Genomic DNA, 27,822 nt, shown 5'->3' with positions numbered 1-27,822 from the left:
AGTGGATTGTACCAAGATGAGGGAGGTCCACAGGGACTCCTTTCCCCAGTCCAGTCACCTGGCCTGAGGACACCTGGCAGACTCCCTCAGATGAACACCCACATTACCTCTATCGTCTGGGCTACACTGTGTGTGTGAGCTGGGGCTCTAGTGGTTATGTAACCACCAGAGATTAAAAGGTTAATCTATCTAACCAGGATTGGGTCTGAATCTACAGAGATTTTCACTGCACTGTTTACCATACCAATCAAGACCATTCAGATCAATAGCCACTAAAGACACAGCCAGACAGATGTAGGWTCTTAATTTGAGCCCATTTGCTACAGTGGGAAAATAATCCTGCAGCAATAGCAAATGCTAATTAATGTGGATTATAATAAAAGGACAACTCCRCCACTTAACATTCGAGTTGTTATTATGAAGTATTTAGTGATGTCCTACACAGTTTTAGAGTAATTTTATGATGTCATGTCTGTTGACTGTTTATTGATGAGCAAAACCAGAAATTGCACCTCTGTCATGTTTTCAAATATGTTCACTGAGATGACTAATACAATAAATGCTGGATAGTCATTTTCAGCAATCTATATAACCTGTCTGTAGTTTTATGATTATATTGGAACTCCCTGCTATATGTGACTCGTTTCAGGAAACTAGGCGTGTGTCGCGAGTCACTACTTCACAGGAGAGGCCTTTGAAAGTAAACATTTTGGGCAGAAATGCATTCTGTGTCACTTTCATGTGTCTTAATAACAATCTTGTATGCCATCTGTAAATATGAATAAAATTGTTAAATTATGAACATAGTTTGTTTAGCCACGGAAAAAGCCAGGAACCTTCCAACTAGCCATGATTGGCTGAGATAATGGATTGGTCTGCCATGTACTGTAGCACGCTTCTGTCTATAACATGAGCTGGTCAGTATGTGTAGGTAGTCTTCTCTAACGAGACTTAAAAAAAAAAGATATCACGTAGTGGAACTACAAAAGTGTTGTTCTCCACTTTCTGGACTACCAAGTTTTGAAATCAGTGGAATGCTCGGTGGAATTAGAGTACGATAGCTAAGGAGATGGAACAAATTCTGCCGTTTGATTGCAAATATGCAGAGGGAGTCGACAAGATAACACACAGAAGGCTGTTGTATAAAACACCTGTCTCTGGATTACATCTTCAAACTAAGGGCCACCATGGCATCCGTGACAGAGTGGGAGAAGCGTCCATCAATTTTCTGTTTCCATCAGGCCTGTCATAAAAATGTTTTATCCGACATGCACTTTACTCGCATAAAAAGGTTGGATGGAAACCTGGTTATTGATATGAACATATATTCACAGCATGACATTCATGCAAGCATTAAAATATATTTACAACCAAAAAGTAATGTGAAATGCACTCATAACTTGTGCCATAAGCAATAAAAGGGTTAGCTGACAACSTCACGAAAATTATGTGCGCGCTTCAAAAGGTGCAGATGGATGTGTGTTGTTTCTGTTCTGGATGGTCAGATAGCAACAATGACAAGAAACTGCCACATGGTAAATTGTAAGTGGCTCGTTTCAACTTGTTTGATCTTGTTCTTAATATGTCTTGTTTTGAGGTAGTAGGTAAGAGGGAGTTGAGTGATACATTGACTGATGTCTAAAATGTGTTAGCTAACCAACAACGGTAATGACATATTTGAGACACAAGTGCTCTTTGTGCAACTTTATGTTTTCAATATACATTCAATATACATTGGGAATGAAATATACTGTAGTTAACATGTTATCAACAATCTAAGCCAACCCTGTCTGTTTTACCACATATTTGAGCACGCCTCGGTTTTGTTGCTTAACTATCAACCTCTCTACGTATTTAGACTAAGCTTCTTCTGGGCTTGAAATATCCAGCTAGCTAAGCTACAGTAACTGCATGCTTAGAATTGCATCATGAGAGATTAAATGCACCCTGGGAATCATAGTATGCTGTAGACGAGCGCAATACAGAAGCTTCAAAATGACAAAAACAATGAATCGTGCAGCATGASTAACAAAAATGATAAAACATCAAAATGTGTATCAAATCTTAAAATAGTACACATATACTAACAGCGTAATTACTTTTTATAAATTGGCGGAATTGTCCTTTAATTGAACATTTTGTAGAGGTTGATACATTTTTCAGAAGGGAAAATCAAGTCTGAAATTTCAAAGTGGAAATTACAATCTTCAGAAGCCTTTTTAGACCTCAAATACACTACAAGCTTTACATTTCCTGCATTACAGGAAAGTTCTTCAGCAACAGGGTGACCTAATTAAGATCCTACATCTGTGTATAATTCTATGGACCCAGCATGGTCTGCAAGGTAAGGTATACTGCGTATCCATTCCAAACATGCTTTCTTTCAGTTTGAGAAGACAGTTATTTTTTACTTGAAAGAATGGGTTGTGACCAGGATTGTAGTGGAGCAAAAACACCCTCTATGTGCCTTTTTACATTGTAAAAAGCAATTACACAAAACTAAATTGGCAATGTTAGCATTCGTTTTTTACGTTGTAAGTCAACTCAACCAGCATAAAGCATTTTCCCAAAAATGTTTGCCACTATGTCGCCAATTGTAAGTGACAATTTTATATACGGTTTACACGTAAGGCATCGGAGGATATGTCCTAAAATGTGCACTGTACCCCAGTTACCTTCTTCAGTTTCTCCACCATCTCCTCGAGGCTGAGGTCTCCGCTGTGCGACACCTTGTTCTCCATCTGGGTCAGCCAGTCGCACAGCTCCTTGTTCTTGTCATTGAAGATGGTCCAGGCACTGAGCCGGTCGGCGATCTCCTGCCTGCGTAGGGATACCTGAGAAGAGAAGGGAGGGGGGAGGGTGAGTATATGTTGCCACATGTGAAACACTGGAATGTACCATGCATTCATGTATTAGSTTTCTTGACAGGGTGTCAAACTCAATTCCCAGTGCCTGCTGGATTTTGCGCTTTGCAATTGAGTTCAAGGGAGGAACGGAAACCTACGTTAAGTGCGATCCTCAAGGACTGGATTTTGCTTGATAGACTAACAGGGGAAGGGATTGACAATCAGATGCGGAAAAAACATTGTGATGGGGGTCTTTCCTAGCCTGGTCCCAGATCTGTTTGTCCTTTCGCCTAATCATTTGCAAACATGGCATGACAATGAGGGAGTTGACATGATAGCACAAACAGATCAGAACAGAAACTCAAGCTAGGTCTTGCCCCTCCAGTCTGGAACTATATGGCCACCTCAATTTAAATTAATAATTTTAGCCACTTTAACAGCGTTAACTGAAAGTTAAGTTAAATAATACCTTCAGTAATGTTATTCTGATTGACAAAAAACAGATCTCAGGTCCAAAATGCAATATTTTGTCAAGTTACTTCAACACCCAGACCATAACAGAAAAACCTGAGAAGTTGGCCACATTTAACACAAAAACAGGCACTGTCAACTAACTGTGTCACGCCTACTCCCGCTCCTGCTACACCTGTCGCCGGTTTACTAACAACCGGTCTTGGAAACCATCATTATGCACACCTGCACCCCATCATCATGCACACCTGGACTTCATCACCACCTTGATTACTTCCACTTTATCTAGCACTTTGTACCCTCACTCATCAGGCAGTATTGGTTCTGTTTTCATGTCCAGACGCGTCGCATCCTACACGGGAGTATTGCTCCATGTTGGTTATTATTAAACTCACCACTGCACCTGCTTCCTGACTCCCTGCATCTCTGTTACAGAATACTGCCTCAAAATATGGAAGCAGCAGAAGAGGAAGACATCTACCAGATGATCGACTAACAGGGACATCTACTCCAACACCACGATCAGCTGGCGCAACTGGGTGCGGCTATAGACGAGATCCTCCGCGTCCTCCACTGCCTCGACACCACCCGAGAGAGTTAACCTCCAACTAACGAAGGGCCTTCTACCAAGAGTCGTCCCAGCGAGCCAGTCCCCCATCCTACACAGCAGTCCACCCTGGTCAGCGATGCCCAACTGTTCCTCCTGGACAAATATGACTGGACTCCATCCAAATGCTGTGACTTCCTACTCCAGTGCTCCCTCTATTTCGCCCAACGAGAGGTCCAAGGTTGCCACAGTAATTTCCCTGCTGCCCGGGGGGTGGTGCCCAGACCGCTGCGGAGTACACCCTCATCTTCCGGACTSTGCCAGCCTCCAGCAGATGGAATAAGCCAGCGCTACGCACCCTATTCCGAAGAGGACTGCGCAAGGAGGTCCAGACGGAGTTGGAATGCCGGGATGATAACCTTTGCTTGGAAAGCACACATCAATGGCCATCAGCCTGTACAACCTTCTTCGGGCACCAGCTCCTGCAGTGTCCGGGGTGTCCCAACCCAAAGTCCACTGGGACAGAGGGCCGGCCCCATGATCATTCGTCTCCCAGGGTAGGCGTGAGTATTTCTTCATCATTTTCCGCCAAACACTTCCTGGTTTCCATTTCACTGGTGGGCTGTCCCTCAGGTGTTGTCTCTACGGCTCTAGTGAACACCGGTGCCGCAGGGAATTTTATTGACCAGGCCCTTGTCTCCTCCCTGAACATTACCTCGTATCTGCTCTCCTCTCCTTTTCCAGTCCAAGCCTTGGATAAACTACCATTGGGATTCGGCACTATCACACACATCACAGCACCACTCACCCTCACTGTGGGGCCCTTGCACTGGGAAAGCCTTCCCTTCCTCATTACCACAGGTCCCGTACACAAAATCATCCTCGGCCTCCCGTGGCTCCAACAGTATTACCCCACCATCTCCTGGTCGAGGATTAAAACCACTGCATGGGCACCCGGATGTCAGAAGACCTGCTTTCCCTTACCTTGTGGTTCCACGTCGGTTGAGAGTCCTGTGACTACCCTCCACGCCACCATTCAATCCTCCCATATCATTGGCCCCGTGTTTTGTGACGTAAATGTGGACAGCCGCCAGGCTCTGGAGAGGGAACCCGCGCCTGCTACCTGCCCTCCTGAGCGCATCTACGTCCCCACGGAGGTGTGGGGTCGGTTCTTGACCTGGGCATACACATCCTTCGCCGCTGGACACCCGGGTATTACGTGCACTATTTCATCCATCTCCGAAGTACTGGTGGCCCACGTCAGCACAGGACGTCACCCGTCAATTCATGCTCCATATGTGCCCAAACAATCTCCCCGGCACACTCCAGCAGGGAAACTCCTTCCCCTTCCCGCTTCCCTTGGTCCCATCTGTCCATAGATTTTGTTACTGCCATTTTTATCCCTCTGGTCTTCCTACCCCTCTCCAGGTCGCTGAGGCACTATTCCAGCAGAWTTTCCGGCACGATGGCCTTCCTGAGGACATCGTCTTCGACCGTGGCCCCCAATTCACGCCATGGGTATGGAAAGCCTTGATGGAGAAGCTGAGGGTCACAGTAAGCCTCACTTCTGGGTACCGGCCTCAGTCTAACAAGTTTGAGAGGATGAACCAGGTACTGGGGAGGTTCCTGAGGAGTCACTGCCAGGACGGGCACGGTTCTTTCTCTGGGCAGAGTACGCCCAGAATTCCTACAGTGCATCACTCCCCCATTGTGCTGACTCTCTTCCAGTGTGTTCTGGGATATCAGCCAGCCCTGGCGCCATGGACCCCGAGCCAGACTGAAGCTCCTGCAGTGGATGAGTGGTTCAGGCATGCAGAAAAGTTTTGGAACGATGCCCACGTGAGGCTCCAGCGCACTGTCAGAAGGAGCATGTGGATCGCCACCACAGTTAGGGTCCTGTGTTCCATCCTGGTGATCGTGTCTGGCTCTCCACCAGGAACCTCTCACTCTGCCTGCCCTGTAAGAAGTCTGAGCCCCCAGTTCGTGGGGCCGTTCAAGGTCCTCCGGAGGATCAACGACGTGACATATAGATTACAGCTCCCCCCTAACTACCAGATCTCACCCTCTTTTCATGTTTCCCTCAGGCCGGTGGTTTATGGTCCCTTGGTGGATGCCATCCCCCACAACACCCCTCCTGACTCCCAACGTTGTGGGGGTTGGCTCCAGTACCTGGTGGACTGGGAGGAGTACGGTCCAGAGGAGCGGTGTTGGGTCCCGGTGGACGACATTCTAGATCCCAACATCATTCAATATTTCCACCATCTCCGTCCGGACCGGCCCACTCCTCGCCCTCGGAGCCACCCTCCTGGCCCGGCATCGTCCGGTGGCTGGAGTAGTGCGTCGGGGGGTACTGTCACACCTACTCCCACTCTGGTGCATGACGCCGGTTTCTAACCACCGGTCCTGGCAACCCATCATTACGGACACCTGCGCCCCATCATAATGCACGCCTGGACTTCATCACCACCTTGATTACTTCCCCTTTATCTAGCACTCTGTATCCTCACTCATCAGGCAGTATTGCTTCTGTTTTCATGTCCAGACGCTTCTCTTGTTTTGTATCGCTCCATGTTTGTTACTATTAAACTGAATACCTGCGTCACTGTGAGTGAGGTTGAGTCTAAATAACTCAAAGATAACACCATACAATGCAGGTCTGTTGAAAGTAGCCCATAAATAATACCCTGAAGTGCCAAAGGACTTTGAAAATGCCAATCCAAGTGGATTGGTTTTGTATCACTGTGCGAGCAAGGTTTTCAGCTGTATTCTAACGCTCCCATGCTATCGATGCCTATCAGTAAGGGGGCTACTTTAAGAGTGCTTTTGGCTACTAATGCAAAATTGTACAGGCCCAAAAGTGCTTGTTATAAAACCTCCCTGCTGTCCATTCCATTCTGTGAATAATCTAGTTCCACCAGAAGATATAAGTGGAAAGGCAGGGGACAAATATCCTACAGTACATAGTCTTATTCCTATTAAAGCAGCCGAATGAAAGTTTGACCCAGTTGTATAAAGTTGGCTTGTTCCAGAAATGTGGACCTCTGACACATTTCATTGTACATTGAAAAGCAACAAGGAAAATGTATTTCAGTGTACTTTGTGAATTGACTGAGTTGAAATGGAATTGATCCCAACCGTTGTGTGTACCAGTTCACTATAAGGCAATGCAAATGCAAGAACCCTGGGGGACTCCCCATAATCAAGTAAATTGAGCGAGGCCTCAAGACAGTCAAGCTTTTTTTTACATAAAATAATATGGTCCGTTTTCCTAATGAGAGCTTAATGTGTAAATTATATTCCCATTACTCCACAAAGGAGGGGATGCTGATTGTTTTGAGGTCAAAGAGCTTAACTGGCAGGCATTGGTTCATTGGGTTGCCAATATTTCACTGCCTGTTCATTTTTTTTTCACGAGCGTGGCTCTCTCTCACTTAACTTACCATTGAGGCTTAAAATTCTTAATATTCCATTAGGAGCGGTTTCTATTGTGACCTGTCATGCCCTGTGAGGAATTGCGTTGCCACCACAACAATAGGGGACAGGGGCGGTCTCCTGAAACACAGGCAGGCCACAGCCCTGGCTGGCCATCTGTCCCTCAGCCATTCCAGTGACTGGCTCCACCTGCAACCTGTTAGCCTTCTGGGGACAGCGCCATGTGTTGTGGGGACACTGTCATGTGGGACACACTGTCATATAAGGGCTCCATTGTGGTTCTATGAAGCATACAAGCATGATATGCACATCCCCAACTTCAGAAAGCCTGTAATGGGCAAAAATATACTGTAGATATACAGTACCAAAACTTAATATCAGCTAAATATTCACAATTTGAAAGATAGCTTCATTACTCACATGTTTTTTAATTATTAATGTAATACCCATTCCCCATGTAAATCTCCACTGTGTAGGATGTATTACATTTCAAAACCAAATCATCTCTCATCTTATCATCTTAAAAATATTGCATTACTCAATTAATTGGTTGAATATCTTTAATGATTTCGGCATTAAATGTAATACATGCTAAAGGGGAGATACGGAAATTGATCTCAAAATGCTAATATTGCTTATTGTAGTGGATTGTAAAACAAAACCAAAGTGTGGATTGACGTCACTCCTTGCCCATAGACTGCTTTCAAGGTAAGGAAACAAATGTCTAAATATGTAAAATGACTGAACTATCACTTGAGCCTATTTATAATAGCAATGCAACACTATCTTTGAAGGAGAACTAATGGCTGCTGCCAGCTCTGTGTCCCCACAAGTGCACCAGTTTCAACAATTTCCCTAACATGTTGCAAGTTGGGGCAGTCCCTGGAACCATGAGGGCACCATTGTTGCTCCAACAACAAGTTAGTCATCAGAAAAAAACATTAACAGGCATTTATACAAAAATGCTCTGTTTGTTTTTGATTTAAAGGGAGATGTAACTGTAGCTTGGAATACTGACCTCTGCTCAGCTAAAGAGCTAAACACCTCCATTCACTGTTGTTAAAACTAGTCTGCATGCTAATTTAACTTACAGTTAGTAACGGACAAATTCAGTTACAAACTCCAACAGAGGCATTCAAATCACTCATGTGTTGCGGTCATTTCGTCTTACAATCAGTAATAGACAAATTCCGTTACAAACCCCAACAGAACTGTAAATGACCATTTGACCACAGCGTTCGAAACGCCCATGTGCTTGTATCAGGATCCAATTAGGTCTCAAAACAATCAAACTAAATCCTGCCCCCCCCCCCAAAAAAAAAACAGTAAATCTTTCTCTCACTGACAAAGATGTACTGTACATCATTAGTAAAATATTATACCACATGAGAGCACAAATACTAATGTCTCTTAGAGGCATTCAGAACCTCAACCCCTGAAACACAGTATGTGCAAATAACTATTGAGGAGATATTAAAAGGGCGTACTGGAAATGTCAAATGTTCAACACTATGTAATGTCAAACTCTTAAATTTTAAGCAGAAATAGAAACACATTACATTTTCTAATAATATTTTTAGTAGTGGCATTCCATTCAGCCACATGTCAGTTTTTCCCTCCATTCCATGCTGCTCCTATTCTCTTTTTGCACTGCCATGAATGAGTGTGTTTTGTGTGTGTCTCCACTCGCTGGACACACATTCACCGGTCAAAGCCCCAGTAGTGGAGGAGCCTTTTGTGTGGCCAGAACATAGCTAGTGACTACTCTATTTTATATCTCTCCCTTCCCTCCCTCTCATCCACTTTCACTCTCTCAAATAAAATCAGTCTTCCTCCCTCTCTAACACACACACTGACAGACAGACATCTTACATCTTATTTCTCTTTCCCTACCTCTCTCCATCCATGCCCCTCTCACCTTTAGACAGAGTTCCTCCCACTGGCAGTGCAGCTGCTCCACCTGTCCTTGTAGTAGGGTAGCATCCCCGGCCAAGATGTACTGGGACAGATCCGTCTTCATGGAGGACAACTCCTTCACTCCACCAGCCCACAACTCCAGAGAGGCCTCGTTTTCCTGCATAACACACACACGTACACAACACACACACCACTGACCGGTCAGGCACCCCGGCGCTGTAGTAAGTGCATACTAGTCGAGTACGTGTGTGTTTCTCTCTCTCTGTGTCTGTATGTGTGTCTCTCTCTCTTTCTCTCAAGGATTAAGGGAGGGGGAGGGGAGCAAGGGGATAACTGGGAGGGGAGAGGAGGGAAGTGAAGGGGGGAAGGAAGAGGGGGGAAAGGGGGAAACAGGGAGGAGTGTAGGAAACTCATAATAGTGGGACTCAGTGGGTGGCAGGATAATGGGAGCCCCCAAAACCTGTTGGTAACTCTGGCCCCTCTGAGTGCCTGAAAAAACCCCTCAATCAATTCACTTTCCCCCAGTCAAATTCAAACTCAAACAACTTTTACTGGCATGACAGGAGTGATACCCAACACAGCAATGATTTTACATAGCTGCAGTGATGAAATTACAAACCCAAACAAGTAAATGTGTGTGCTAAGAAAGCCAAAGAAGGTGTATTAGAGACAACAACAAAAAATACCATGTCTCTCCTCGTATCTTAGTGCGCGTCCCAAATGGGGCCCTATTCCTTATATAATGAAGTACTTTTGACCAGAGCCTTATGGACCCTGGTCAAAAGTAATACATTATAGGGTATAGTGTGCCATTTGGGATGTGACTAAACACTTCTTTACCCTTTTTTCCTCCTTTTCCTACATCGTTTTGTTGTTTTTTGTTTCCTTGCCTTATTATGTAAAGTGTGTTGAGACCCATGGACAATGCACTTTAAATKAACCTGATTGCACTTGACTTGACTATCTTTGCCACTGTTATCCTCATTCTTCACAATAGAAGTACCTCTCCAATGAGACCTTGATCAACAGCCGCGCACAAAATGAGATTAAAGGGTTAGTTCACTCAAACTATATTTTAGTATTTTGTTCATTAGTGCACTGTTAATATAATATTTTTGTATCGGTAAAGTGTATTATGCAAGAAATGGCGGTGGAAACGCCTTTATGAGTCACTCGATGATATGGTGTGTGGTCCAACCACTACAACTTAGAAASCATGCAGTTTATTAGGCTACAGATGACATAAATGATGATGAACTTCACAGGGTGGTGAAAGCGCAAGGTGATGAGTTTGATGCTACTTTCAAATAAATATTGAGGGTCTTATTATGGAAAAATTATGATCGATGACAAATAAAAATATTATCGCTCTTATACATAATAGGCAAATCTCATCATGTATAGCCTACCCGCACAACCTACCCGCACAGTATCTGTTGTTGGCTAGAGCACACATGTCAAGACCAAAGTAGGCACATACATTTGCTATTTAACGCAACAGTTTTGGTGACAAAACTATCACTAGATGAAAGTTACATGACAAATAAAATGTTTGTGTGCACTACCTCATCACACCCTGATCGCACCAAGTCCGTTTGGTGTAAACACACCTCTGGTGGGAAAATACACATATTTTCTTTATGCGGATTTTTGATTATTTGCATAAAAATTGGTCGCTAATGGTTGGAAACCTAGCTAGTGTTACTCACCTATTGACTTACCTTCTAAGCTAACAGCACGGAGAGGTTCAAATCCACCCACACAGAGAGATACTAATATACACAGCTCAATGTCACAAAGTGGGATGCACACACACGCAGTTGCATGTAAGCACACGCAGACACACACTAGCACGTATGTATGCACACTGGCATGCGTGTACACACACACACACACACACACACACACACACACACACACACACACACACACACACACACACACACACACACACACACACACACACACACACACACACACACACACACACACACACCACACACACACACACACACACACACACACACACACACACCACACACACCACAGATTGAGAAGGTAGTCACCTCTGTGAGCTTCTCTTCACCCTGTAGCTCCTCCAGCTTCTCTGGCAGCGGTTGCTTCAGCCTGTCCCTGAGCTCATCCAGTTTGTGTGCGCTGTCGACTAGTTTGACCTGAAAGTGGCCCCAATTCTACAAGATATAGAGAAGGTAAATTCAACAATCTCATTGACAATATTAGTTTACAGTTCAGTTCAGCAAAAAACAACATCAGATTAAATTGAATAGCGTGACTTAGGTAAATTATATTATTCTATGGGCAAAAAGGGTTTCCAGAAATAGACAGGTCACACCTCTCCACATCCATAATCAAAAGTTTCAAATGCATTTTCTGAATATACCACTAAGACACAAATGTTACCCCAACTCTAATCAAAGATTCAGTCACAYATTTGAGTGGGAGATTGGTGTGTATTTCCCTTTCTTTAATGACAATTAGCTATCTCTATTTCAGACATTGTCTTAGCCTGATTCCACTGTTGTGCTTGTGTCACGGCCTGGTCTGTTTCACCTGTTCCTGTGATTGTCTCCACCCCCTCCAGGTGTCGCTTATTTCCCCCAGTGTATTTATCCCTGTGTTTCCTGTCTCTCTGTGCCAGTTTGTCTTGTATGTTTAGTCAAGTCAACCAGTGTGTTTTCCCCGTACTCCTTTTCCATTCGTTTTTATAGTCTTCCCGGTTCTGACCCCTGCCTGACTCTGGACTACTTTCCTGCCTGCCTGATTATCCTGCCTGCCCTGACCTTGATTCTGCCTGCCCTTCGGTACCTATTGGACTCTGATCTGGTTTTTACCTTTTTGCCTGTCCACGACCATTCTCTTGCCTACTCCTTTGGATTAATAAACATTGTAAGACTCCAACCATCTGCCTCCTGTGTCTGCATCTGGGTCTCGCTTTGATAGCTTGGGGATTTCCCATTCACCGGGGCTGACATAAACTGTTTGACTTGGCCTCCTAAATCTGCCTCCTGTGTCTGCATCTGGGTCTCGCCTTGTGCCTATATAGCTTGGGGATTTCCCTTTCACCGGGGCTGACATAAACTCTGACTTGGCCTCCTGAATACCTATTTAGTGCACTACTTTTGACCAGGACCCATAGGGCTCTGGTAAAAAGTATAGTGCCTTCAAAAAGTATTCATACCCCTTGACTTAYTCCATATTTTGTTGTGTTACAGCCTGAATTCAAAATGTATTAAATGTATATTTTCTTAACACATGCAAAGTGTAAACATGTTTTTAGAAATGTTTGCTAATTTGTGGAAAATGTAAATGTCACAGCAGTCCGTGACCGGGAGTCCCATGAGGCGGCGCACAATTGTCCCAGGTTTGTCCGGGTTAGGGGATGGTTTGGCCGGCCCGGGATGTCCTTGTCCCACCGCGCTCTAGCAACTCCTTGTGGTGGCCAGGGCGCCTGCAAGCTGACTTCGAACGTCAGTTGTACGGTGTTTCCTCCAACACATTGGTGTGGCTGGCTTCCGGGTTAATCAAGCAGTGTGTCAAGAAGCAGTGCGGCTTGGCAGGGTTGTGTTTTGGGGGACGCATGGCTCTCGACCTTCGCCTCTCCAGAGTCTGTATGGGAGTTGCAGCGATGAGACAAGACTGTAACTATAAATTGGATATCACGATATTGGTGAGAAAAAAGGGGTAAAAGTACCAAAAAATATATAAAATAAAAAATAATGTATGGTGTTATCTCCTCAGTTGGATCAACAACATTGTCACAGCCAAAACTCGAACTGCTTTAAAGTCTCCAATGTCCTCATGGGGAAATGCCTGAGCGGTTTCCTTCCTCTCTGGCAATGGAGTTAGGAAGGACACCTGTATCTTTGTAGTGACTGGGTATTGTGTATTGATAACCAATAAAGTGTAATTCATAACTTCACCATCCTCAATAGATGGGTTAGCTGACAACGTCTCAAAAATGATGTGCATGCTTCCATGGGGCAGAAGTCAACATGTTTTGATTCTGGATGGCCAGAMTGCTAACAAGAATGATAGGAAACTGACATGTAGGGGATTGTAAGTGGCTCGTTTTAGCTCATTTAATATTATTCTTGATACCATGTCTTGTTTTGAGGTGTTTTGACTGATTTCATGTCAATGTTCATGTGGCTAAAATTAGCTAGATAACTATCCAACAACTGTAACGATGTATTTGAGAGAAGTGCTCATTGTGCAAATATATTTATGTTTTCAATAAACATTGGAGACGAAATATGGCTTACCAGTGTCAGCCAGTGACACAACATCTCAGTTTAATGTGGGAAAAGTCAAGGTGTGTGAATGCTTTCTGAAGGCATTGTAGTGTATTATATAGGGAATTGGGTGTCATTTTGGACACAACACTTAACTTGGCCTCCGTGGCCTCTGCTTTCACGCAGATCCTATGGAAGGGGTTCACACAACTAACCCGACCCCCCAGGTTGTCGTAAACAACACTCACAGATGAGGTCATAATGGTTCCAACAGACAGCAACAAGTGTGAGTAGTCACTAGATGGCCACTCTAGAATGGTATAATTTGGTTTGCATGGGGTTTTCAAAGGGTTGGGATTAGGGTTAGGGTAAAGGTTTGGGTTTATGGTGGTTGAAATCGTGTTTGTGGTTATGAGGTGCGATACTTGTGCCCTTTCTAGCATGGCCTGATAGCAAACACTCAAAGCAAGCCCCTTTCGAGGCTCACGGCTGCCTCTGTGTCACAGCAACAACCAATCAGATTCAGCAGCCTGAGGGGTGTGGTTTCATCCATCCTTTAAGACAGAGGTAAAGGAACCGCTCCTAAATTGACTTCAGGTTCAAATCTAGGATCAGCTCGCCATCTCCCAAATCCTAGCTACAGACTTTACGGTGAAAACTGCAAAACTGACTTTACWTCATCATCATCATCTCGGGAAAATGTCATCCTAAACCGTAGTGACAACTTTAAATTCCCAGACACAGATTAGGCCTAGTACTGGACTGAAAAGTGCTTTCAATGAGAATCTCCTCTTCTTAGTCCAGAGCTAGGCTTAATCTGTGTCTGGAAAATCAGCCCTAATTCTCTCTCTATGAAATGTTTTGTAAAATCAGAATTGGAAATGTCAGTTTACTTCCTGAATTGACTGAATTGAAATGGATGGAATTGAGCCCAACCCAGATGGTGGTAGCAGTAGTGATGGACCATACCGTGCCTAATATTCTGTATTTCTAAGGGTTAGCTGGCAACTGTAAAGTTCACTTTGATTTGATGATGGTGGTAGTGGGTAGTGTTAGGTGGCAGTCAGTTAGAGATTTTGTGTCCGAAAATGATGTATTGTGCCAGTAGGATTCAGTCATCCGTTGGACAACGGAGAAGATGGCCAGACATAAACCATTTTTTCAAGTATTTGAAAAGTATTCAACTCGCTGCCGAAAAATATTTGAGTTGAAGTTGAGTTTTGATGGAAATACACAGACAATTGTGAATGCATAATATACAATTTCATCCGTGTTATTGCGTCTATGTGTGGCCTTAACCGTAGCTGGCAGCTGGCCCCTGCATGGATTATGGTTAGATTAGGGTTGCTCTTTGATGGCCTTGGCTGTTAGGGGGCTTTCACTGGGCAGTGCACAGATACAGTACATGGTATGTGGGTCAACTGCAGCTAACAGACATTCAAATCACACACACACAGTTGGCAGTCTTTAAGCCTTAACACCCCAATCCCCCAGCCCCACTCATAAAGAAGGGGGTTTTGGTGCTTGTACTGAAGAACATGGGGTAAAGAGAGAGAGAGAGAGAGAGAGAGAGAGAGAGAGAGAGAGAGAGAGAGAGAGAGAGAGAGAGAGAAAGAGATGTGTCATAATTACATATAATTTTAGAGATCCTCTGCCTTAATCATAATCTCCCCTATCAGATGAATTGGAATCCCTGTCTATCGTGAAAGAACAAAAAAAGGTCTGCTCTTTTTGCATTCTGTCTCTGTTTTCTTTGTTTCAAAATAATCTATTATTGGTCGACCCAAATGTTAATGTGTAGGGAGGTGTGCTCCTTTCTGTCCAATAGTAAGGATAATTTCTGAACAATATTTCTGTCCAGTTAGTGGAACACTTTTGGGTCAATAGCAAGCTCAGAGGCAAAAGTTCTGTTTATCCTCTTTAACAGTTTATTTTTATTTTCTTCTTGCACTGATTTTAAAGTTGATGACGATGATATTTGTTTAGCTTAATTGCTTCGTAAAATGCACTGATTGCAAGTTGCTCTGGATAAGAGCATCTGCTAATAGACAAAAAAGGAAAAAATGACTACAATGTAAAATTGGCGCTCACGTTCAAGTGCTTCCAAGAAATTGATTGGTTAATTGATTGACTGATATACCTGAACATTAGTTTCCAGTAGGATTCTCCTTTCTCTCAGTAGCTCCGTGGCGTGGTCCCAGGACTCCTGCAAGGTCTGTAACTCTGTCTGTAGCTGGGCCTGTGTCTGTAGCTCTGCCATGGAGGACAGCAGCCTGCCTGTCTCTAGTGTGTGTCTGTAGAAGCCGTTGTGTTGGGCGAGAGTCTCTTCAGCACGCTGAAGAGGGGAGACAAAGCAGTCTGAGTTACTGTATAGTTTCACCTATGATGGGTTAGCATCTGTTAGCCTATTTAACAGAGGGGAGTAGAAGGTGTTACTTTTTGTGTACTTTTCTTTGTTGTTTTTTTTTGTTATTATTCGATTTGTTATGTTTTTGTTCTTCATACCAGTATTGTGTTTAGACCAAGTTCGGGGATGAGTTGGAGCCGCCAGAGATTTGTTGGGGATGGGGGGCGGGAAGGGTGGGAGGTGTAATTGTTCACAAATTGATTGTACTGATAGTGACTCAATACAACAACAAAAAATCTAAAAATGATTTAACACTATGTTCAACAGGATATCTCAAAAACCTCTCTTTTAGTGTATCAAGTTGTGGAATGAAAATAAACAGCACCTAAAATGTGTTGTGCATTGCGCAATCGCTAGCTGCGGTACTCCAAAATCACATACATGTTTAGAAATAGCAAATATTGCCCTGACAGCTATGAATTAGCACGGTCTCTATAAAAATGGAATGACCATTCATCACAGATAATTAATTTAATTATATGATGTTCTCACCCCCAGGGAACATGGTAGCTGCTGCAGAGTGCAGAGGGCCTGAGCAGCAGAAGGAAGTAAGGTCTCCACATCTCTCAGCAGCCCCCCTAGCCTCCTCACACCCCGGGTGTAGAACCGCCACTGGCCCAGCCGTTCCTGCACCAGGCTACTTCGCTGCTGTGCCACACTAACAATCCGCTGCCATCGCTCTCTCATCTGGGCAAGCTTTAGGGTGAGGTCAGGCCTGCTTGGAGGAGAGGAAAGTAGAGGGGGAGAGAAGGAAGGGGGAGGAAAGGATAAGATAGGAGGGCAGAGGAGAGAAAATGAGAGGGGAAGGAGAGGAAAGGGGGGAGGAAAAGAGAGAAAATGAGGGCAGAGGTGAGGAGAGAAGAGATAATCAACAATGGTTGATGGCAACAGTATTTTCGGGTCATTTACACCATATAAGGATAACTAGCGAGCACATCACTGAAATACATTACCCCAAAGTGCCCCAGTGCTGCTCCCAGCTTGTGATGTGTGTAGGTTGAATACTGTGACAATAAAACATTTTGAATATCCATGCAAATGGACCACTAAAGCAAGTAATGTATTGTATTGTAATGATACAAAAGGATAACTCCCATTCCATTACATCATGGTAAAAAATCAGATACAAGTCAGAAACAAATACATTTAAGTAGCTAAGGTAGCATTGCAGAGTAAAATGCAAAGGTTTTCTCTGAAAGTAACTGCAAGGGTAGTTCCTTGAATGTAAGTTCAGTGAAAGTAACTAGTGGGGCGTAAAAAAACGTGGTAAGTGGCGGTAGCTTGCTGAGCTCTAAACCTGTCCCATTTGTATTGTTTAAAATTGGTCATTTATGCATTTATTCATAAAAAACGATCGAACTGGAGGGTATATTGATCTATCTCATCATATGCTTAGTCAACAAGCAAAACAAACAAGATCAATACTGTCATCATGCGAAACCCGAAGAGAAGCGGCCGTCCCAACATTCTAACACTATGGGCGGAGAAACCGAGAGAGAATACCCCACTTCTTCTCCAGGGACGACAGTGCTCCGTTGGCCACCATGAATGAGCAACTGAAGAAGCTCGATTTGATCTCTGGGCTATTGGTAGAAATTTAGGCCCTAAAATGATCTATGGAGTTCCACAAGAAATGAATCCCGGAGGTAAGGGCAGAAAATTAAACCCTCCGAGCCACAGTAGCGACCCTCCAAACTACAACAAATACACTCCAGGATGACAATAAATAAATGAAGGCGGCAATACAAGACTTAAAATGCAGAATCATAAGGCACAACATTGTCAGCATGGGGGTGGAAGAGGAGGAAAAAGAAGACTACCAAAGGGCACATCGGTTTGGTAGGAAGGTTCCCAACAAACCGAAACTAACCCACTAAAATATGAAAGTGGCAGTTCTGGAAAGAGGAAGGGAACTGAAGGGAAACATTTTGTCTATCAATGAGCTGGTGAAATACTGGTGAAATCATATGRTAGGAGGCGCATACTGTGCCGTATTCCAAAACACCACAGGGTCAAAAAGTATAACCCTGCCGTACTGAGCCAGTAATTCCCAATTAGGCATACACAACACTACATGTTTATTTTACAATCTCTCTCTCTCTCTCACTCTCTATAGGCCTACCTTTGCGTTCTCGTGAACAGTCCCCCCCCCTCATCATGTCTGGATGGAAATGCACTAAAATGATATCAGACTGAATGACTTTCCACTAAGAGTAGCAGGGCTAAGTGGCAGGCTATCGAKGCGGTGCCGATACAGCAAAAACAATGCAGAGAGAAAACAAGAGAAATAATAGAACATAATAACATGAGGAATAAATACACGATGAGTAACATTAACTTGGCTATATACACAGGGTACCAGTACTGAGTCGATGTGCAGGGGTATGAAGTTATTGAGGTAGATATGTACACATAGGTAGGGATAAAGTGACTAGGCAACAGGATAGATAATAAACAGTAGCATTAGCATATRTGATGAGTCAAAAGAGTTAGTGCAAAAAGGGTAAATGCAGATAGTCCGGGTTAACTATTTAAAGTGGAACTGACAGTGTTTTACCAACATGAAATCTTATTAAAATCTGTTTTACAGATTTACACCCCCAGGAAGAACATGAYACCTCTTTTATTACATTTCCTGAGATGCGAACACTTAGTTATGGTCATTTTCAAGTTTTCATACCTTTATAGAATGTGTTAGAGTGATGTAGAGTGACGTAGAGCAAGGCATTTATGAAAATTCTATAACAATATAGAGTGGGAAAGCGGCCGTGCGTTTGGACTATTAATAGACACTGCAGCAAATAAAACCTAATAAAAAAAAGTGTCATCCAGGACCAGACTCGACACAGACCGGTGCGCCATAGCCAATCAGAGCTACAGTAGGCCTATATACAAATAAGGCATTTACCACACGGGCCTGCCATCATTCACTTCGAACTGGACTGTGTGCTTACAGGCAGAAGCAACAGCACAACTTTACATCATTAGAAAGCATTCGCCGAAAGCCACAAAATACACCTGAATGGATTTCTGCAAATACTGTATGTAAATACCACGGGAGTCCTCTTACATTTGGGAACCTATTGATCAGACAGCCTCAGTTGCCTATGCACAACAACAAGATCATCAAGTAATGTTAGCCAGAGAGAGACRAGCTCAAATCTAACGAGGGAACAGTAGATAAACCCTCTCAAACTTTCTCAGCTTGTAGTTGGCCGTCAAAATTGAACTGAAAAATGATGGGGAATAATACAGTAGCTTGCCTGCCAATTYATGCTTGTTCCAATCCACGTTTTGACAACAATGGGAACTTGCCTGCCTGCCCGCCAATTTGATCGATGCCAGATACATTTGATTGATAACTAAGAGATGTGCTAACTGTGGTTAGTCCTTCAAGTTCAGCATAGCTAGCTAGCAAAGTGATATGGGGGAAAAACTCGGTCAACCACCCACTCCTCCAATGACATCTCAACCTCCCAGCAGCTAGTTAGTTAGCTAACTAACAGTAGGATATTTTTCATGAAGGCATGGYTGTTAGGCTAGGACCTATTTGAAAGCCAAAATTGCAGGCCTACTGTTCCGACGCATATCGGCTCACGTTCCTCTTTCTATTGTTTCTCTGTCCCATTCTTCTGTTCCATTTAGGCTGTTAAGTGTAGAGCCCAATGTAAAATTGTATAGATTATGGTTAATAGATAACAACCAATCAGGGCGCCAATATGTTGTGCATAATGAGATATAAATTTTGCCCATCGCAGCTGGCAGTCAAATGACCAAATCGGACTCTAGTTGCCTCATGTGTGGATTGTTAATAATATTTATCATAATTCCATATRTACAGTTGAAGTCGTAAGTTCACATACACTTATGTTGGAGTCATTAAAACTAGTTTTTCAACCACTCCACAAATTTCTTCTTAACAAACTATAGTTTTGGCAAGTCGGTTAGAACACCTACTTTGTGCATGAAACAAGTAATTTTTCCAACAATTGTTTACAGACAGATTATTTCACTGTATCACAATTCCAGTGGGTCAGAAGTTTACATACACTAAGTTGACTGTGAATTTAAACAACTTYGAAAATTCCAGAAAATGACGTCATGGCTTTAGAAGCTTCTGATAGGCTAATTGACATCATTTGAGTCAATTGGAGGTGTACCTGTGGATGTATTTCAAGGCCTACCTTCAAACTTTCCAGTGCCTCTTGCTTGACATCATGGAAAATCAAAATAAATCAGCCAAGACCTCAACAAAAAAAAATTGAGGACCTCTACAAGTCTGGTTCATCCTTGGGAGCAATTTCCAAATGCCTGAAGGTACCACGTTCATCTGTACAAACAATAGTACGCAAGTATAAACACCATGGGACCACGCAGCCGTCATACCGCTCAGGAAGGAGACGCGTTGTCTCTCTAGAGATGAATGTACTTTTGGTGCGAAAAGTGCAAATCAATCCCAGAACAACAGCAAAGGACCTTGTGAAGATGCTGGAGGAAACAGGTACAAAAATATCTATATCCAGATAAAACGAGTCCTATATCGACATAACCTGAAAGGCCGCTCAGCAAGGAAGAAGCCACTGCTCCAAAACCGCCATAAAAAAGCCAGACTACGGTTTGCAACTGCACATGTGGACAAGATCACACTTTTTGGAGAAATGTCCTCTGGTCTGATGAAACAAAAATAGAACTGATTGGCCATAATGACCATTATTATGTTTGGAGGAAAAAGGGGAGGCTGCAAGCCGAAGAACACCATCCCAAATGTGAAGCACGGGGTGGCAGCATCATGTTGTGGGGGTGCTTTGCTGCAGGAGGAACTGGTGCACTTCACAAAATAGATGGCATCATGAGATTGGGAAATTATGTGGATATATGAAGCAACATCTCAAGACATCAGTCAGGAAGTTAAAGCTTGGTCACAAATGGGTCTTCACAATGACCCCAAGCATACTTCCAAAGTTGTGGCAAAATGGCTTAAAGACAATAATGTCAGGTATTGGAGTGGCCATCCAAAAGCCCTGACCTCAATCCTATAGAGAAAATGTGTGAGCAGAACTGAAAAAGCGTGTGTGAGCAAGGAGGCCTACAAACCTGACTCAGTTACACCAGCTCTGTCAGGAGGAATGGGCCAAAATTCACCCAAATATTGTGGGAAGCTTGTGGAAGGCTACCCAAAATGTTTGAACCGAGTTAAACAATTTAAAGGCAATGCTACCAAATACTAATTGAGTGTATGTAAACTTCTGACCCTCTGGGAATGCGATGAAAGAAATAAAAGTTGAAATAAATCATTGTCTCTACTATTATTCTGACATTTCACATTCTTAAAATAAAGTGGTGATCCTAACTGAACTAAGACAGGGAATTTTTACTAGGATTAAATGTCAGGAATTGTATTTGGCTAAGGTGTATGTAAACTTCTGACTTCAACTGTATATTAAAAATAACACAAATTTGAGAATGTGTTTCTCAGTCAAACGGTTTTGTTATATTTCAGTCTTCTTTGATATACTGTATATAAAATGTTATATTGGGATGCAAACTCAAAATTGAATACATTTCCACTATGTCTGACATGGAACAGGTGTCTTATTCTTTTTAAGGTCATAACCATGTGTGAGGTGGATACTTCTGTTTCAAAGTAGATTTGTTTAAGACTAGCAAGAAACACAGTGTGACCCTGATTTAGCCCACTGCAGTAAAATGTTTTAAGTGTCCCCATGGTATTCATGCTATTGAACAGCCTGGGTATTCAGGGTCTCTCATTACTCCACACTCGGCCGGCAGTTTAGGGGGAATTTGAGAAATATAGCCTACTCCAATAAACCAACTAGTGGGGCTACCAACTAGTAATATACACAGATAGGTATCACACACATTTTCTAGAAATTTCCGGGAAACACGGTAAACAATGACAGGAATAATGATAGACAGCTTTTTAGAATCCCTACTTGCAGGTGAATGCATAGATTGTTTTTGGATAATTGAAACAAAGTGTTTATATTCTACTATTTTGAACAAAGTCTGGAAAATATGACCTGAACCTGGTCCCCATAGAAACGATAATAACAAAACATAGGTTCGGTGAATCAACATTTCAGATCTGATCCAACTTCATTATTTGTATTTTATTCAACTTATTTGACAGGGATGAATGCACATAGATCAACAACATTTCAGTAAATGTTCCAGATTTAGTCAGCTAATTTAATCTGCAGTTCTTGGCGAACCTCCACTTAAATAAATCTCATCCTGTTTCTACTGATAAAACACTGTCTAACTGGCAGCCCTCTATGGATGTGCCCCAAATGGAACTATAACTCTTAGGCTGATACGAAGATGAAGTTAGAGGAGATGGGGCTTGGAGCAGTTGTTGTGCCCAATAATCTCCCCTTCCTCCTTAAGTGTGCACTCATTCACCTCCCTACACAAATTGAAAATGAGCTAGAGGGAGTTTCCATATATCAGTAATTTCCTTTGGGAGAAAAGAGAGATTATTGGGACGTAACCAGAGAGCTTTTTTATAAAGCTTGGAAGTTTCCACGCTAGCTGCACAACGACCGAATTATGTGGCGGTCCTTAGTGTCAGCCATCTTGCTGTTCCAGAGAATAGTACAGCTCCCCAGTGTGTGTGTGTGTGTGTGTGTGTGTGTGTTTTGTATGCACGTGCACATCCGTTCATGCATTTGTGTGTGTGTGTGCATGTGTTCACATGTATGCCTATTTGTGTGTGTGAGTGTGTGTTTGTGTGAATTATGGTCACAGCTGGGACGCCATTACCCAAGCTAGAAAGAACGCGGCAGGAAAACCAAATTTTTTATTACTTTACGAGATGGCAGATCCTCAGAAGAAATAGAAGACTGCAAGCTTTGATTTCCTAACCACTAGAGGCCAGAACGCCTACAGTAAGTCCAGTGTGTGATGGAACGATAAACCCAGCGTAACCACATAGTTGGCCCTGTTGAAATTTATAGTGTTAAAATGAAGATGGAAAACACCCACACACACTCATATAATATAACCTTAAAGATGGAATCCACATTAGTGGAAACAGCACCGCATGCCCGCCCACGCACCTTTGTTATTGTTTTTGTTTTGTGGACGAAATAGAGGTGAGGTGTGTCAAGCAGTGTGGTAAAATAAAATAGTGTATATTCTGCTGTTCTATCGTGCGTGCAATGATGTCTGAGACTTCTTTGTTGTTGTATTATCCCAAACGGACATGGACGTTTCACCATTAAGGATTCCAGCTTTAGTTGCCATAATCAGCACACTGAGATGCAATATTTAGTTTTTTTTTAAGACATAAAAGAGAATAGTGTTATATTATCTTTAATTGAAAGTTATTTATCTTTCAATTCACACATATTTCAGTTTTGTTTAATGATACTACTTTGAGTTATTAGCTTTGAATTATGCATTCTGAAAATCAAGGTCAGGRTCAATTCAAGGTTAATTCAGAAAATAGACTTAGATTCCAATTCAATAATTGAAAAAATAATATATTTTCAATGACCTTTCAATGAACTAAGAAGGAGAAGCAATTTAATTCATATAATGTTTTTTCTATTGMCTGACTTCAATTMAAATTGACCCCAACCCTGYTAGAAATGTAGCCTACTGCACTCCTTTACCTTTTCTCCTCTGGTGTGTCTTCAATTGACCTCATTGAGATGACGATAACCCCTCTCAAGAGTTGGTGCCCAGCCAATACTTCAATCCGGAGTCTCTGTTTAATAACAAGGAATATCAATTAACCAAATTCATTGAATACAGCCCTTTTACATCATCGACTGTCACAAAGTGCTTTACTTATACCTGGCCTGAACCCCAAACCAAGCAATGCAGAAGCAGAAGCACAGTGGCCAGGAAAAACAACCTAGAAGGCACAAACCAAGGAAGAAACCTAGAAAGGAACCAGGTTCAGAGGGGTGGCCAGTCCTCTTCTGACCGTAGAATACATTAAATATCGGAGCAGTGGCTTAGGACTGATAATGGACTTAATCAACATGAATGTGTGAATAATATGCTGGAGTTAAATCAAGACTATCGAGCATTGCCATGAACAACCGTACTGTTTTTTTTACCCCTTTTTCTCCCCAATTTCATCATATCCAATTACGATCTTGTCTCATGGCGGCAACTCCCCAACGGGCTCAAGAGAGGCRATAGTCGAGTCATGCGTCCTCCAAAACATGACCCGCCAAACCGCGCTCCTTAACACCCGCCAGCACCAATGTGTCGGAGGAAACACATTCAACTGACAACCAAAGTCCAGCCTGCAGGCACAAGGAGGCACTAGAGCCCGATGAGCCAAGTAAAGCCCCCCCGGGCCAAATGCTCCCCTAACCCGGACGACGCTGGGTAAATTGTGCGCCGGCGTATGGGACTCCCGGTCACGGCTGGTTGTGACACAGCCTGGGATGAAACCCAGGTCTGTATTGATGCAGTGTCTTTGACCGCTGCGCCACTCAGAAGGCCTATTGTTGTTTTTTTCAAGTGGATATTTCCAAGGTTTACGTGGAATCAATTCTAATATGCAGCTTAGCCTGAAATACACAGTGGTCTGTGAGATATTGCAGAAGCCCTATATGCCTATAGTGTGCCATAACTGTTTCCTAAAATATATTAGTTCATTTTCAATTGATTGTCTTTATATTGTTTCATTTGTATAAAAAAGATATCTTAGTCTCCTGGCTGGTCTATCGGTAATGCTGCAGCCTCTAGCAGGCATGCATGTCTACAGTACCGCCATACGTTAGAATCTGGCCTACTGGCCTACTGGCCTTTGACACATCCTTTCACTATCTTTCCCCACTTTCATCCTCTCTCGCTGTCTGTTCAATAAAATCTGAACATTATTATACCAGTGATCCCTCGCCACTTCGCGTTCACTTTATCGCGGATTCGCTATTTGTTTGATTTCCATAATGTTTTTTTTTTTTGGTGATTGTGCCTCTGCTCTTGATTTCGCTAAAAAACTCACCCGCTTCTTTATCAAAACATGCTACGATTGTGTCTATCATTTTGTCGTCTCGTGCATTTATGTGTACGTACATAAAACAGCTTTGCAAAATTTACATTAAGTTGGCCAAATTATCTTGTAATTTCGAACATCTCCTAAACCATAATTGTCGACGCAAACGGCCTACACGTGAGTCACTGTATTTGTATACTGTAATATTTGCTAATTGTAAAAAAAAAAAAAAAAGTTTTCTATTTCGCGGATTTCACTTATCGCGGGTCATTTTCGGAACGTAACCCCGCGATAAACGAAGGGATTACTGTACTATATATATTCTTATTCAGGACCTCTAAGAGATGGGTGGTGATACAATGCCAGCCATAATGATTGAGAAGATCATCTGATGATTAGAACAATGGGAGAAGATTTTATTTAAAAAAAGGGTAATGAACCTGATGGATTGCCAGTTGCTCATGGAGGCCAGAGTAGTTTCCAGAAACGTCTGGGGCCAAGTCCTCCTCCATCTTCTCCTGGAAGCACTCCCAGCTGTCCCACTTCTGTTGAAGGCTCTGGGAGTGCTGGGCCTCAGCTTGCAATGTTTCTGTTGAGAGCGCACGCGCACACACACACACACACCACACACACACAACACACACACACACACACAACACACACACACACACACACACACACACACACACACAACCAACGCACGCACACACCAAATCACACACAATACAATTATTCAGTAAAATCCCTTAGTATATTTCTTGGGAATTATGTTAATTGTACCCCCCCCGCTGATATTGGGTCATTTTGGAATTTCCCCGCTAATGGTTAAGGTAAGGATTGGGGGAGAGGAGGCTGATCCTACAGTAGATCTGTAAACAATGGGCCCAATTACCTGTTCATATGGGAGGCGCAGTAGAGGGCCTGCGCCCACTTCCTGGTCAGGGACTTCAGTCTATCTGCTTCCAGGCCATCCAGGGTCACAGAAAGGCGTGCCTCAGTGAGGTCATCCAGGGCAGGACGCAGATGGCTCAGTGCCATCAGAGCAGTCTGAAGGAGCAATGAATAAATATGAGTATGTGTGTGTGTATGTGTGTGTGTGTGTCCATGCGTGTGTGTTGTCTGACTCACCTTCACACTGTCCATGCTGCAGACATCAGAAGTGAGCATGTGACGCAAAGCCTCGGTCTGCAGCTCCAGTGAATCCATACTACTGCTAATTGTGTGGCGTTGATCCAAATCCTCCTGTAAGCAAWCACAAACACATACAGTGAAGTCCAAAATAATTGCCACCCTTGATGAGCAAAAAATACGATAAAAGAAACACAAATACTGAGCTATATTGTATGCAACAACAAAAAATTGGCTAACCCTAACCTAAAGATTATTATAAATAAAATCAAACTAAATTACATCTGCATTAACATTCTACTATATTTAAGTTAATCTCATTTTAAGGAATTGTATTGTGGCTTCCATGGCTTCCTGTTTCACTGGGGTATAAAAATGTGGTAACACGCATGTAAATTCCCTTTGTCATCCATCACCATGGGGAAAAAATAAAATCTTTCAAAAAAATCTGGCAATGGGTACAAAAAAACAACACTAAAACCAAATATACCACAATTAGAGCAACAATTACGACGTTTAAAACCACTGGTAAATTTGCCGGGTAGAGGATGCATGTACATTCGGAAAGTATTCAGAACCCTTGACTTTTTCCACATTTTGTGACGTTACAGCCTTATTCTAAAATTGTTTATTTGTTTTGTTTGTTTCATCTACACACAATACCCCATAATGACAAAGTGAGAGCAGGCTTTTAGATATTTTTGCACATGTMTTAAAAACAGAAATACCTTCTTTTTTAGATAAGTATTCAGACCCTTTACTATTAGACTCAAAATTGAGCTCAGGTCCATCCTGTTTCCATTGATCATCCTTGAGATGATTGGAGTCCATCTGTGGTAAATTCAATTGATTGGACATAATTTGGAAAGGCACACACCTGTCTATATAAGGTCCCACAGTTGACAGTGCATGTCAGAGCAAAAATCAAGCCATGAGGTCGAAGGAATTATTCCGTAGAGCTCCGAGACAGGATTGTGTCGAGGCACAGATCTGGGGAAGGGTCACAAAACATTTCTGCAGCATTGAAAGTCCMCAAGAACACAGTGGCCTCCATCATTCTTAAATGGAAAAAGTTTGGAACCACCAAGACACTTTCTAGAGCTGGCCACCCAGCCAAACTGAGCAATCAGGGGTGAAGGTCCTTGGTCAGGGAGGTGATTAAGAACCCGATGGTCACTCTGATAGAGCTCCAGAGTTCCTCTGTGGAGATGGGAGAACCTTCCGGAAGGATAACCATCTCTGCAGCACTCCACCAATCAGGTAATTTATGGTAGAGTGGCCAGACGGAAGCCACCCCTCAGTAAAAGGCACATGACAGCACGCTTTGAGTTTGCCAAAAGGCACCAACAGGACTCTCAGACCATGAGAAACAAGATTCTCTATTATAATGAAACCAAGATTTGGCCTGAATGCCAAGCGCCTCATCTGGAGGAAACCTGGCACCATCACTACAGTTAAGCATGCTGGTGACAACATCATGCTGTGGGGATGATTTTCAGTGGCAGGGACTGGAAGACTAGTCAGGATTGAGGGAAAGATTAAAGGCGCAAAGTACAGAGAGATCCTTGATGAAAACCTGCACCAGAGTGCTCAGGACCATAGACCCGATCAAATATCTCTGGAGAGACCTGAAAATAGCTTTGCAGCGATGCTCCCCATCCAACCTGACAGAGCTAGAGAGGATGTGCAGAGAAGAATGGGAGAAACTTCCCAAATACAGGAGTGCCAAGCTTGTAGCGTCATATCCAAGAAGACTTGAGGCTGTAATCACTGTCAAAGGTGCTTCAACAAAGTACTGCGTAAAGGGTCTGATACTCATTACGGGGTATTGTGTGTAGATA

The 27,822-nt window shown here is 43.0% G+C and overlaps 1 protein-coding gene across 1 annotated transcript in view; it reads right to left on the bottom strand.

Annotated features, from left to right (window-relative positions):
* syne2a (spectrin repeat containing, nuclear envelope 2a) overlaps positions 1 to 27,822 on the bottom strand; it is a 203,218-nt gene that overhangs the window by 25,931 nt on the left and 149,465 nt on the right. The window contains 9 exon segments of the mRNA XM_070435847.1: positions 2,676 to 2,834; positions 9,215 to 9,370; positions 11,280 to 11,405; positions 15,607 to 15,801; positions 16,366 to 16,591; positions 23,511 to 23,605; positions 25,294 to 25,441; positions 25,746 to 25,900; positions 25,982 to 26,095. Of these exon segments, the coding sequence (XP_070291948.1) occupies positions 2,676 to 2,834; positions 9,215 to 9,370; positions 11,280 to 11,405; positions 15,607 to 15,801; positions 16,366 to 16,591; positions 23,511 to 23,605; positions 25,294 to 25,441; positions 25,746 to 25,900; positions 25,982 to 26,095 (1,374 nt within the window).

Source organism: Salvelinus sp. IW2-2015, linkage group LG28 (assembly GCF_002910315.2).
Source record: "Salvelinus sp. IW2-2015 linkage group LG28, ASM291031v2, whole genome shotgun sequence".
Taxonomy (NCBI): Eukaryota; Metazoa; Chordata; class Actinopteri; order Salmoniformes; family Salmonidae; genus Salvelinus; species Salvelinus sp. IW2-2015.
Note: the sequence above shows the minus strand (reverse complement) of the source record. Positions and strands in the feature narration are given on the sequence as shown.